At 45.9% G+C, this 15,029-nt stretch overlaps 1 protein-coding gene across 1 annotated transcript in view; it reads left to right on the top strand.

Moving 5' to 3' along the window:
* The first annotated feature begins 14,254 nt into the window (after positions 1-14,254).
* Positions 14,255-15,029, top strand: part of mtnr1al (melatonin receptor type 1A like) — a 32,897-nt gene continuing 32,122 nt past the window's right edge. Inside the window, exon 1 of the mRNA XM_063054853.1 lies at positions 14,255-14,434. Within this exon, the coding sequence (XP_062910923.1) occupies positions 14,255-14,434 (180 nt within the window). The remainder of the gene's footprint in view (positions 14,435-15,029) is intronic.

Below are 15,029 nucleotides of genomic sequence, written 5' to 3'. Positions count from 1 at the left end.
AAAAATGCAATGAAAAACCAAAAACAAAGTCCATTTACCCACTTACCTCGCCAAAGCCCACTTTCGACAAAGCCTGAGTGAGCAAAAGCCATTGGCCTACTCCCGACAATAGCCGCTCCATTTATTAGATTAGATTAGATTAAATTCAACTTTATTGTCATTGTGCCAAGTACAGATACAAAACCAATGAAATGCAGTTAGCATCTAACCAGAGATGCAAAGAATAGTGTTATTTACAAAATAACTATGAATAAAAAGTAAGTGCTACAGTACACAAATATAAAAGTACTGAGACAGTACAATATAGGTGCAATACTGCTTAGCGCTGTGATGCGAGGTTCAGCAAGGTCACAGCCTCAGGGAAGGAGCTCTTCCTGAGCCTGCTGGTGCGGGAGGGGAGGCTCCTGTAGTGCCTACCGGATGGGAGGAGAGTAAAAAGTCCATGGTTAGGGTGAGATGCATCCTTGATAATGCTTTTTGCCCTGCCTAGGCAGCGTTTATAGTAGATGTTCTCAATGGTGGGCAATTGGGTGCCGATAATCCACTGGGCATTTATCCCTTCTGTACTTTTATTTACATGTTCTTCTGGAGCGGTCGCAGTAGCACTGAACGATGAGAAGCAGGCGTGGGATTTGCCATCAATTCTAACCTCGCCCGTAAACTCACCAAGCACCCAGAGAGCATCAACGACCGCCTGATGACACTTCAGCTCCCACTTGCAAACAAGAAGAGTGCTACGCTGATTAGTGCCTACACTCCCACCATGACCAACCCAGATGACATTAAAGACAAGTTTTATGAAGAACTCGACGCCCTCATCTCAGCAATCCCACAGTCAGAGAAGCTCATCATTCTCAGGGACTTCAATGCCAGAGTAGGGACAGACTACCAAACCTGGGAAGGGATCATTGGAAGACACGGCACTGGCAAGTGTAACAGCAACGGCCTTCTGCTCCTCAAGACATGTGCCACACATGACCTTGTCATCACCAACACCCTGTTCCGCCTACCCACCCGTAAGAAGACGTCATGGATGCACCCATGCTCGAAGCACTGGCATCTGATTGACTACATCATCACCAGGAAGAGGGACAGGATGGATGTCAGAATGACGAGAGCCATGTGTGGTGCCGACTGCTGGACCGACCACCGCCTCATTGTGTCCAAGTTCAGGCTTCGCATTCTGCCCATGAGAAGACCCCAAGGGCAGAAGACTGCAAAGAGGCTGAATGTCTCCAAGCTGAAAAGCAGCCGGGTTGCAGAAGAATTCGTCAATGACCTTGAAGGCAGACTGCCAGACACACCACAGGAAGACGGGACCAGCGTTGAGGAACAGTGGACGGCCTTCAGAGATGCTGTCTACACTACCGCCCTCGAACATCTCGGACCAGCAATCCGAAGAAACCAAGACTGGTTCGATGAGAATGATGAAGAAATACAGGCACTACTAACAGAAAAACATCAACATTACAGAGCGCATCAGAACGACCCCACGTCGCTAGCCAAGAAAGATGCCTTTACCAACGCAAGAAGAAAGGTGCAGAAAAAACTTCGCGAGATGCAGGACAGCTGGTTCAGCAAGAAGGCCGATGAAATCCAGGGCTATGCAGACAGCCACGACATAAAGCACTTCTACGATGCGCTTAAGGCTGTATACGGACCCCAGTCCTCCAGCTCCTCACCCCTCCTCAACGCAGATGAGACGCAGCTGCTGACAGAGAAGAAGCAGATTCTGGATCGGTGGGTTGAGCACTTTAACAACGTCCTTAACCGCCCTGCCGACATCAACGACGAGGCCATTGCCCGCCTGCCCCAAGTAGAGATCAACAAGAACCTCGACACCCTCCCCACAGTAGATGAAGTCAGGAAGGCAGTGAAGCAACTCTCCTGTGGCAAAGCGCCAGGACCCGATGCAATCCCTGCTGAGGTATACAAAGCAGGAGGCCCTGTCATGATGCAAAAGCTGACTGTACTCTTCCAGTCCATGTGGAAAAAGGGACAGGTCCCACAACAGCTGAAAGATGCCAGCATAGTCCACATCTACAAGAGCAAAGGCAACCGCCAGTCTTGCAACAACCACCGAGGCATCTCCCTCTTGTCCATTGCGGGGAAGATTCTGGCCCGCGTCCTGCTCAACCGCCTTCTCCAACATCTTGAGCAAGGTCTGCTCCCAGAAAGCCAGTGCGGATTCCATGCTGAACGTGGGACCGCGGACATGATTTTTGCTGCGCACCAACTCCAGGAAAAATGCCAGGAGCAACACAGCGACCTCTTCGTGACCTTTGTCGATCTAACCAAGGCTTTCGATATGGTCAGCAGAGAAGGCTTGTGGAAGATCATGGAGAAGTTTGGCTGCCCCAGCAAGTTCATCACAATCGTCCGGCAGTTCCACGACGGTATGATGGTGAAAGTTCTGGATGACAGCGACGAGTCGGAGGCCTTCCCAGTGACAAATGGCGTCAAACAAGGCTACGTTCTTGCCCCGACTCTGTTCAGTATGGTATTCTCTGCCAGGCTGACAGATGCCTTCCGTAACTACGAAGAAGGAATCCACATCAGGTACAGGACTGACGGCAGGTTGTTCAACCTTAGGCGCCTGCAGGCAGTCACAAAGGTGCGAGAGACTGTCATCAGAGACTTCTTGTTTGCTGATGACTGCGCACTCAACGCCAGCACAGAGCAGGAGATGCAGCGTGAAATGGACTGCTTCTCACAAGCCTGCGACAACTTCGGTCTCACTATCAGCACCAAAAAGACTGAAGTTATGTACCAGCCTGCCCCAGGAAAGCCATACCAGGAGCCGCACATCACGGTGAAGGGCCAGAACCTCCAGGCAGCCAACAACTTCACCTACCTGGGCAGCATACTCTCTCGCGCAGTGAACATAGACGCTGAGGTCAACAACAGGATTGCCAAAGCCAGCGCCGCCTTTGGGAGACTCCGTGAGAACGTCTGGGAGCAGAGAGGACTCAGCCTTACCACCAAGCTGAAGGTCTACTGTGCAGTGGTCCTTACCACCCTCCTTTACGCCAGCGAGACCTGGACTGTCTACAGCAGACACGCCAAACAGCTCAACCACTTTCACCTGAGCTGTCTCCGCAGACTCCTCCACATCAGGTGGCAGGACAAAGTCCCCGACACGGAAATCCTGGAACGAGCTGGGCTCTGCAGCGTCTACACCCTTCTGCTGAAAGCCCAAGCCAGGTGGGCTGGACATGTGGTCAGAATGCCAGACAGCCGATTGCCTAAGCAGCTGCTGTACGGAGAACTGTGTCAGGGCAAGCGCTCAGTCGGGGGGCAGAAGAAACGTTACAAAGACTGCCTCAAAGCGTCCCTCAAAGGCCTGGGCGGGAGACGCTTGCCCTCGACCGTCCAGCTTGGCGCAGCAAGATCACCACAGCAGCCCGTGCAGCTGAAGTCAGGCGCATCATCGAGGCGCAACGAAAGTGTGCTGTGCGCAAGGCCCGAGCAGCATCCACTGCCACAATAGCACCCATCCACTTGTGTCCCACATGTGGGCGAGCCTTCAGGGCCCGGTTTGGCCTCATCAGTCACCTCCGGACCCACAGTCACCAATCTCCCATTTGACTTTGAAGCCATGGTCATCTTCGATTGCGAAGGACAAACAACAACAACAACTTATATTTAGTTCATCGAGCTCAGTTGCCGCGGCTGATAGGCCCCGCACAATGGACTAACACCTGCGAAGCTCTCGTTTTAAATCACTGACTCCGACCTGCGAGAAGCACTCCTTTGTCGAGCTCAGTTGCCGCTGTTGATAGGCCCCACACAAACAGCATAATGAATTTTGATAAGCTGAAGGAAGAGCATGATTGATTCAGGAGTTTAGTAAGAGGGTTGACAGGGTCCCTCATGGGACGCTCATCTCGGTTAAGGTGTATGGGATCCATAGTGAATTGAATGTTTGGATTCAGAACTGGCTTGCCCATAGGAGACAGAGGGTAGCAGCTGAAGGTTGTAGCTGGATGTCTGTCGATAGTGGTGTTCTGCAGGGATCTGTACTGGGACCTCTGCTGTTTGTGACATATATAAATAACCTGGATGAAAATGTAGATCAGTAGATTAGTAAATTTGCCAACGAAACAAAGATTGGTGGTGTTGTGGATAGCATAGAAAATTGGCAAAGAATACTGCAGGATATAGACCAGTTGCAGATATGGACAGAGAAATAGCAGATGGGAGTTTAACACAGCAAAATGTAAAGTGTTGTATTTTGGTAGGTCAAATGTAAAGAGAGAGTACACCGTTAAGAGTTCAAAAGTCAGGAAGTTATGTTGCAGCTTTATGAAACTCTAGTTAAGCCACATTTGGAATACTGCACACAGCTCTGGTCGCCCCCAGTACAGGAAGGACGTCAAGGCTTTGGAGAGGATGCAGCGTAGGTTTACTAGAATGTTTGCCTGGATTAGAGGACATGTGCTATAATGAGAGGGTGGGCAAACGTGGGATATTTTCTCTGGAGTGGTGGAGGCTGAGGGGGATCTGATAGAGGTTTATAAGATTATGAGAGGCAGAGATAGAGTAGATCAACAGTATCTTTTTCCCAGGGTTGAAATGTCTAACACCAGTGGGCATACAGTTAAGGGGAGAGGGTTAAGTTCTAAGGAGATGTGAGGGGCAAGTTTTTTTTACACAGGATGGGTGCCTGAAATGTTTTTGAGATGGTGGTAGAGACAGATGTATTAGTTCTTTTAAAAGATGTTTAGATAAGCACATGAGTCTGAGGAAAATGGAAGAGTATATAAATTATGCAAGCAGAAGGGATTAGTTTAGTTGGCCATTTGATTACTAATTTAATTGTTTCAGCACAACGTTGTGGGCCAAAGGGCCTGTTTCTGTGCTGTACTGTTCTATGCTAAATTAGAAAATTCAGAGCTTAAGTTCTGAAACTAACTTTTTTAAGATAGAGAACAACAGATGTTTAGATATCATGGGGCTCTGAGTGTTCTTAGTATTTTTCTGATTTGTTATATATTCACTCTCGTCATGGTTGTTGATAAGGCACTCTTGTGCCTTATCTGTTGATGACACTCCTGTGTCATCGATGATTTTGATGATACCCTTTGATCTGGATCTAGCAGAGCAGTCATGTGTCAGCAGTGGGAATAGCAGCATGCTGAGCAGGCCGCCATGGGGAGCATCGGTGCTCAGCATGATGGAGTTAGAGATGTTTCTGCCAACATGGACTGACTGCGGCCTTTCTGTCAAGTCCAGGATCCAGTTACAGGGAAAAGTTTAGAAATCCAATGAGGACAGTTTATTCACCAGCTTCTGAGGGGAGATCTTATTAAATGCCGAGCTGAAGTCAGTAAATAGCATTCTGGCGGATGAATGCTATTCATCTGTCCCCATGGAACAGTACGGGGTGAAGGGCAGAGGGCACGGCATCATCAGTGGAATGATCTGAGTGATAAGCAAACTGGAAAGGGTCCGATGAAGCCGGAAGATGGGATTTAATGCAATCCAAAACCAGCCACCCAAAGCACTTCACAACTGTCAAAGTCAATGTCACTAGACCGTCGTCTATGAGGCAGGATACTGCCACCCTCTTGGGCACTAGGATGATAGTGGCCACCTTAAGGACTAAGAGGACTGTTCCAGAGAAATACTGAAGATGTCTTCTAGAACCTCTGTTAACTGGGCCGCACAGTCCCTCAGCACCCGAGCAGGTGCTCTATCAGGCCCTGCAGCTTTACGTAGGTTAACCCTGGCTGGGGACTTCCTCACATCAGCTGAGGCCAGACACAGGGTTGCTCCTCGGAGGGAAAGGGGGTTGGGGGCTTCCTCACTGGCACATAGTTCCATGCATCAAACCCAGCATAAAGGATACGCAGCTGATCAGGAAGAGATGTGTTACTGTCGTTGACACACGGAGTGGATTGGTAGTCCATTATGTTCTGAGTGCCCTGTCACATGCACCTCATGTCTCTGGTGTCATGGAAATGGCTGTATACTCTCTGTGAATAATCCTATTTTGCTTTCCTGATTACACAGGAAAGTACAGTTCTTGCTGACCTGAGAGTTCTTATCCCCCGATCTAATGGCAGCATTCCAAACTCTCAGCCATACCTGGACCTCTGCTGTCAGCCACGGCTTCTGATCTGTCCTGACAGAGATACAGTAAATAACGGTGATGTTCTCAATGCACTTCCCTGTGTGGCCAGTCACAGATCTCGCCTCCTTGAACACATTCCAGTCCATGTTTTCAAAACTGTTCTGCAATGCTGAAGTTGCTCTTTCTGGCCGGGTCCTTATCTCCCTTTGAACTGGTTTGACTCGTTTAAACAGTGGTTCAAGTTGAAACGCTATATCACAGATATATACTTCCTTTGGTAGGAGCTCCACAGCTGTGCTGAACATTGCTGATGTAGTAACAGGATTCCATATAATTTTATTACAGTTTCTTCCCTCTTGCAGTAAATGCTAACACCCACTTGCTTTGCTAATTGCTTACTGTATCTGCATGGCAAATTACATTGTTTTATGTATAAGGACTTCTAAACACCAACAGTTTGCATTTTTTCACCATCTAAAGATTCCATTTGTCTATTTTTCTGCCAAAGTGAATGCCTTCACAATTTTTCCACATTTGATTCTACCCATCATGTCCTCAACTTTATCCTTCTGAGATCTTTCTACATCTCTTTCACGATTCACATCTCCATCTCACTCACTATGAGTAAATTTGGATATAGCACACTTCCCTCACCTAAAGCAGTGATAGACTGTAAACAACTTTGGGCTGAGCTCTGAACCCTACTAAATACAGTCTCTTAATTCACAATTCTCCCATTATTCACGTTCTTTGATTTCTGTCATTTAAAAAGTCTTAATCCAGGATATGACATTACCCTCAATCCCACAAACCCTTCTTGTATGAACTTTTGTGCAGTAGCTCATAGAAAATCTTTGAGATGCTAAATAAATTTCATTTACTGATTCTGCCCCCCCCCTTTGCTATTCTGCCAGTTTCCATAATTTTGGGGAATATTAACCAGGCCAGCTTGATAAAGCCACTAAATAATCATCAACAATCACCTGTAGTACCAGAGGAAATACCACTGTTACACTAAGTTCAAGGGTGCCTACCGTCCAATTCTACAACCTTACTTTGGTAAATCTGATCACCTGGCTGTACCTCTGCTCCCTGGGTATAGGCGGAGACTACTGAAGACTGCAGCACCAGTGGTGAGGACCAACAGGGTGTGGGCAAGGAGGCACAGGAGCAATTACAGGAATGCTTTGAGGCAGTGGACTGGACTGTATCAGGGAGTCATCTTCGAGCCTGGATGAGTATGCCACAGTTGTCTCCGACTTCACTAAAACCTGTGCTGGATGAGTGTGTGCCTACAAAAACTTACTGTACATTCTCAAACCAAAAGCGGTGGATGAACCAATTGGTTTGTGGTCTGCTGAGGGCTAGATCGGTGGCATTTTAGTCAGCTATCCAGGTCTGCATCAGAAAGCCAGGTATGACTTGCGGAGAGCGATTTCAAGAGCCAAGAAACAATTCCTGGAGAGGTTAGAGGCAACATTGGATGCACATCAACTCTGGCAGGGTTTGCAGGCCACTACTTCCTACAAAGCAAAACCCAATACTGTATCATTAATGGCAGCGATGTTTCACAACCAGACAAGCTCAGTGCCTTTTATGCTCGCTTTGAAAGAGAGAATAAAACCACAGCTATGAGGCTCCCTGCAGCATCCGATTACCCTGTGACCTCTGTCTCGGAGGCCGACATCTGGCTGCATTTTGCAAGGCAGCAGGGCCCGATGGAGTACCTGCTAAGGCTCTGTAAACTTATGTCAACCCACTGGCAGGAGTATTCAAAGACACTTCAATCTCTCACTGCTACAGTAGAAGTTCCCACCTGCTTCAAAAGGGCAACAATTACACCAGCGCCTAAGAAGAGAAGCATATACTGCCTCAATCAATGATTATCATCCAGAAGCACTCACATCTAAGGTGATGAACTGTTTTGAGAGGTTGGTCAAGGCTAGGATCAACATGTCCCAGGAAAGGTCTGGACCCACTGCAATTTGCCTATTGCCACAATAAGTCGACAACAGACACAATCTCAGTGGCTCACCACACAGCCTTGGTTCACCTGGACAATGCAAATGCCCATGTCAGGATGCTGTGTATTGACCATAGTTCAGCATTTAACACCATCATTCCTACGGCCCTGATCGAAAGACTACAGAACCTAGGACTCCGTACCCCCCTCTGCAACTGGATCCTCAGCTTCCTAACTGGAAGACCACAATCCGTACGGAATGAAAATAACATCTCCACCTTGCTGACAATTAACACTGGGGCTCCACAGGGATGTGTGCTTAGCCCACTGCTCTACTCTCTCTACACCCATGAATGAGTGGCTAGGTATAGCTCAAACAGCATCTATAAATTTGCTGATGATACAAGCATTATTGGTAGAATTTCGGACAGTGACAAAAGGGCATACAGTTGAGTGGTGCTGCAGCAATAACTTTGCACTCAATATCAGCAAGACCAAAGAGCTGATTGTAGTCTTCAGAAAGGGTAAGACGAGGGAACACATACCAATCCTCACAGAGGAATGAGAAGTGAAGAGAGTGACCAATTTCAAGTTCCTGGGTGTCAATATTTCTGAAGACCTAACCTGGATGCAACATATTGATGCAGCTATAAAGAAGGCAAGACTATATTTCATTAGGAGTTTGAGGAGATTTGGGTTCTCAACTAAAACACTCCAAAACTTCCACAAATGTACCGCGGAGAGCATTCTGACTGGCTGCATCATCGTCTGGTATGAGGGGTCATGGTGGTTGGCTACTGCACAAGATCGAAATAAGTTGCAGAAACTTATGAAGTTAGTCAGCTCTATCTTATCTAGCCTCAGTGATATCCAGGACATCTTCAAGGAACAGTACCTTAGGAAGGCAGCGTCCATCATTAAGGATCCCCACCACCCAGGGCATGCCCTCTTCACATCGTTACCACTGGAAAGGAGGTACAGAAGCCTGAAGGCACACACTCAACAATTCACGAATAGCTCCTTCACCTCTACCATCCAATTTCTAAAGACATTGAACCCATGAACACTACCTCACTACTGTTTAATTTCTGTTATTTTGCACTATTAAAGAGGCAAAGATTCCTTGCCAGGGAAAGTTGACTCATCTAATTCCAGAGCAAACTCTGTTGTCCTAATTATGTTACACAATGCGTCTTCCACATTCTCAGACATTTCCTCTATTCATCTTTGAACAGATATATCACTGAGTGGAATCACTTTAATTATTTGATCTGTTGACTTAAGCAAAACTGTACCCAGGACCTCCCTTACTGCTGGCAGAATCAGTTCTTCTCCAATTGTGTGGGACTTTCCACAGTCAGCAATGAGCAATGAGATGTCGTATGAAGCACGTAAGCCATCACTGTTTTGTTGTGAAGTGATGGCAAACATGTTTTGAAGTGTTATCCATTACTCAAAAGTTTTCACTAAGTGACTAAAATTAAGCCGAGCTCGTTTTTGCTTCCTCAGAGTGTATTCTCTCTAAATGTTCAAAGAGCCTAGACAGTTTCATCACCTCACTTCAAACAAAAAACTTTTTCATGCAACAATCACATTGGCTGCTGTTGGTTGTTTGGTGCTGGTATAAATCCATATTTCAGAGACTATACACTTTACAGTCTACACTTCTTTATTTGGTCTGCTTCTGTCATTTCCATTATGGATTAATGACCATGTTCAACTGCCTGTTTTTTAAGACCATCCTCAAGCATTCCGACCAATAATGGGGAAAGTTATAACATCATCATAGCTGAGGCAAAACCTGGTTCTCAGCCTCAAGGTACGTAAAGTGCGACAGTGACAACTTGTTTGGGCTGTGGACTAGAGAAATGTGGTGAAGGCCATTTAAAGGGACAGATTCTGAACTTTACCCTACTGAACATCATACCCCAATTCACAGGAGTTGCACCACTGTGCGATTAGAGTATGGGAATTATACTAGCTAACCCTATACTACAGTAGTGAACAGCAATAATGCGTGGCCCAGGCCCAGAAATAACACAATTACTTCGGTCCAGATTTCTCATGATATGCGAAATACATGTTGCTTTTCAACAACTATAACATACTTCAAGCAAAGTCTAAGAGAACAGTGCATTAGCAAGAGACAAGATGATCATGTGATCTTTGTAATCAATTATGAGGCACTGAGGAGGAAATAGTAAATAACTCATTTCTTAAATTAAGCCTGGAATCCCTCAGCTGCCCCTTGCTGCCGAGCACTCCCCCACTGCCCCCTTTATCTTTCTCGCCCCCTTAGAAACTCCCAGCTTTAGGGAGCACTGCTCTAGAGATAGAGGTCCCAGCTTATCCATCTTCTCCTTATACCTCAAGCCCCTCATTTCCAATAACATCCTCATGAATCTTTTTTGCCTTCTTTCCAGCTTAATAACATCCTTCCCTGCAGTTACTTGATGGAATCGGCCTCCTGTCTCACCATTCCCCCTCTCTTCTTTATACTGACCATCTCCCCTCCAAACCCTCACTTCTGATGACTTTTTAACCAAAACCTCGACAGTTCCTTTCCCTCACAGATGCTGTTCAACCCACTGAGTTCTTCCGGCAGTTTGTTTGTTGCTCTCTGCAGACTGCACTGGAGGTCAAGGTGCAATATTGATCAATGGAGTTATGAGGCTGCAGCTCCACATATTGCAGCAATGAGATTGCAAAGTCAAAACTTTGACATCTATGGACTGGAAGGAAAGGGGTAAAATCAGTCACCAGTAGAACTCAATGTGATAGTTTGGTGGCAGTGGGTTTCTTTTCAGGATGGATATCAGAAATAGAAAGCAAATCAAAATAACACTCAAAGATAAGACACTCAATTTGCCTCCATGGTTCCAGTTTTAAGAGACGGAGAATCATTTTACAGGGTCTAAGATAGGACAAAAAGTATCATTTTAAAATCAAACTGCATCACTTCTAAAATCTGCTTATTTTCCTGTCACTAATTGTGGTATAGGAGTTCTGACACTGGAGTGGTAGCTGGAGAGCTGGGCTCAAATCCAGAGCATGAATTCACATCCCACAATGGTAGCTTGGGAATTCATATTTAGTTAGCATCATAAGACTGAAATTAAAAAGTCAGTGTCAGCATTGGAAATCATGATGTAAGGGGTGGATTGCCATCACAGTCCATTTGTTTCATTAAAGTCCTTTGGAGAAGGAATGTACTACTTATCTCCTGGCCATAGTGTCATAGAGCACTACAGCAAAGAAACAGGCCCTTCAGCCCATCTAGTCTATGCTGAACTGTTATTCTGTCTAGTCACACTGATCTGCACTTGGACCATAGACCTCTATAACCCTCTGACACTACCCTCTGAAGATTTCTTTAAATATTTCACTCTTCACCCTTAACCTTTGACCTCAAGTTCTAGTATCACCCAACAGTGGAAAAAGCCCTAGTTGTATTTACCCTGTTTATACCCCTCATAATTCTGTAGACCGCTACCAAATTTCCCTTCATTCTCCTAACATCCAGGGAATAAAGTCCTAACCTGCTCTATAACTCAGGGTCTCAAGTGCAAGCAATATCCTTGCAAATTGTCAATCTTGTTGCTACCTTCTGTGTAGGTAGGCGACCAGAACTGCACACAATACTCCAAATAAGGCCTCATGCAACTCCTGTTACTACTTGTGGTGCTGGAGTTCTGATACCGGAGTGGCATCTGGAGAGCTGGACTAAAATTAGGCCTCATCAACATCTTATACCATTTACCATCCCATTTCCTGTGAATATTTTGACTTATGAAGGCCAATATGCCAAAAGCTCTCTTTGTGATGCTATCACTGATTTTCCTTTTCACTTGCACGATGAAAGGTGGTGATAAACACTGATGATAGCAGCTTCAGTTCTCTTGGTAGTGATTGAGAAATGAAGACATTGCCCGCACATGGAAAGGTCTGAACATGTACTAAGTGACAAGCAATAATCCTGACACACAGTTGGTAGATAATGACCATGTTTGTAGGGTTGTTCTCCGAGCCTGGAGTTAGGTCACAAACAACAAACAACCCCACAAACAAGCAGCCAACACTATCTAGCAATCTTCACTATCATTTCAGATAAAAATCATCTTCAGCAAGGAATTCTCTAAACTCCTCCCCATGATAATCATTGCCAACTCCGTGCCAAATATTCCAAACACTAGCATCGGGCAACAAAAATAAAACATTGTAAGCACTTGTGCTGAGAGAAACAGTTTGAAAGATTCAGGTTGATGAGTCTTTATCAGAACTGGAAAACTGAGGAGAAGCAGCTTGCTTTAAGTTAGTGGGGGAGCGATAAAGATAATAAAGAGAAGGTCTATAATCAGGTGGGGCAAAGTTATCCAAGTATCAATTACTTTCTGTGTTAGAAATTTAAAGAGCAAAGGAACATTTTCAGATGCAGAGCATACAGTAACAGTGGCCAGAATCTGACAAGGGTACTGGAGGTAGCCAACTAATCAAGCAGCATCTGCCAACAGAGAAGCATCAGATTAATGACATTACGTCAAAGCCAGCCATCTCCTTCGTAAAATGGAGAAGCCCGCTACTTTACCAGTGATAACTGGGTAAATATTAAATCTAAATCTTGACATGCTTCAGTACATTAGCCTGTCCTATGCTGATCTCACATTCGTTAAGGTCCCTCTCACTGGTAAACACTGAAACAAAATATTCTTTCTGGATCTCCCCTATGTCTTCCATCTCCAAACATATTTCCCCTTTATCCCTGAGCAGTCCTACTCTCTCTCTGCTAATCCACCTGACCTTCATATATGTGTAAAAAGTCTTGGGATTTTAATTAATCTGACCTGCCAAGGTCTTCTCATGTCTTCATCTCCTTCTCCTCTGTCCCTTCTTAAGATCCTTCCTAGTTGTGTTATAGCTCTCAAGAGTCCTGTCTGATTTTTGCTTCCTAAACTGTAAGTTTACTTCTTTTTGACTAAATATTCTTCTCTTTTCATCCATTGTTCTTTCCCTGTTTCAATGGGTCAAACCCATTCAGAATCTCATGCAAGTGTTCCCCACTCAACTGATGTATTTTTGCCACGCACTTTCCTGAGAAAATCTGCTCCCAAGTTGCTGCTAATAGCATCATAATTAGCCCTCCTCCGATTTAATATTTTCCCATACGATCTGCTCCTATCCTTGTCCAAGGCTGTGGTAACGCTGTAGTCACCATCTTGGAAATGCTGGCCCTCTGAAAGATCTGTCACCTGGCCAGGTTCATTACCACTATGGCCTTTCCTCTAGCAGGACAACGTGCATAGAATCAACATACTTATGATGTGAGTCCAGAAGTCTTCAGGCTTCATCCTCAACATGGAGCGTCTGGATTGGCAAATTTCACGGGTACCTGAAGATATCATGATCCCCGCAAACTTTCTCTCCAAATCACAAATCTCCCTGATTTGTAAATATCCTGCCGCGCATCAGTGGGTCAAAGGTCTGGACGACCTTGCTAAATAGTTCTGCTATGTGGTCTGCGGTGTGGACCTCAATGATTCAAAAACTGCTCACCGTTGCCCTCTCAGATGTAATGAGGGATGAGTAACAAATTCAGATCGTTGCAATGATACACACAGTCCCTGAGTTTAAAAAAATGATAAAAGTAGAGGTATGTGCATATTTAGTGAGAGAGACTTTCATGCGTAATTGATTGTCTACCTGCTGGACATTTTCTGCACTTCACAGCACACTTGAGAACGGTGGCTCTACCCCACAGCGCAGAGTTGGTTGAACGGCTGGATCTGTGGCTTGTGCGATCATTTCCAAGACAAAACTGAACCGCGCGGTGTTGTCTGACCACTCTGCAAAAGAGGATAGAGGCGGAGAGGCGTGGAGTGTATCAGAGGGGTTTGGAGCTGACCGCTAGAAGTTGGAGTGGACCAGAGAGGGTCGGAGTAAGGCAAACGGTGTCCGATTGAACCAGAGGGGGTCGGAGTGAGACAGAGACGGTTGGAGAGTGACAAAAGATAGGGGTGGACTAGAGTGGTCTAAGAGAACTAGCGAGGGTGGAACGGAGCCACTTCTCCACAAGAAAAGACGCAGAGTCCCCTTTAACTAGGCGGGGGTGTGCCGGGTGGCGTCCAGTTTGGGTACACAGCTCTCAGCGGAATTATCCCCAACGACAACGTTTTGCTACCTCTGTTAGCGATTACCTCTCACACTGGGTGAGTCGTGTGATGAGTGGGGTGATGATTTTGTCAAAGAATCTCACACTTGAGGATGTGGAGAGGCTTCCCGAGAGGAGCGCGTGGGTAACTAGCGTCCTCGCCACTGTGCTCATCTTTACCATCGTGGTTGACCTTCTGGGCAACTCGCTGGTCATCGTCTCCGTTTTCAGGAACAAGAAACTGCGGAAAGTAGGTGAGTTCCTTGGCTTGAATTTTTATTTGTCAAGAGGAGGGGGAGGGATTCACTTAATCTCAGATGGGACTGTTCATTTCATCGAACTTCTTCGCTCCGCATATTCCACTCACTCTCCATTCTTCCATAGAAACATAGAAAATAGGTGCAGGAATAGGCCATTCGGCCCTTCGAGCCTGCACCGCCATTCAGTACGATCATAGCTGATCATCCAACTCAGAACCCTGTACCTGCCTTCTCTCCATACCCCCTGATCCCTTTAGCCACAAGGGCCATATCTAACTCCCTCTTAAATATAGCCAATGAACTGGCCTCAACTGTTTCCCGTGGCAGAGAATTCCACAGATTCACCACTCTCTGTTTGAAGAAGTTTTTCCTTATCTCGGTCCTAAAAGGCTTCCCCTTTATCCTCAAACTGGGACCCCTCGTTCTGGATTTCCCCAACATTGGAAACAATCTTCCTGCATCTAACCTGTCCAATCCCTTTAGAATTTTATACGTTTCAATCAGATCCCCCCATAAATCTTCTAAATTCCAGAGAGTATAAGCCTATTCGATCCAGTCTTTCATCATATGAAAGTCCTGCCATCC

The sequence above is a fragment of the Mobula hypostoma genome, chromosome 7, assembly GCF_963921235.1.
Source record: "Mobula hypostoma chromosome 7, sMobHyp1.1, whole genome shotgun sequence".
NCBI classification, from domain to species: domain Eukaryota; kingdom Metazoa; phylum Chordata; class Chondrichthyes; order Myliobatiformes; family Myliobatidae; genus Mobula; species Mobula hypostoma.
The sequence above is the reverse complement of the archived record's forward strand: the minus strand, read 5'-3'. Positions and strand labels throughout refer to the sequence as shown.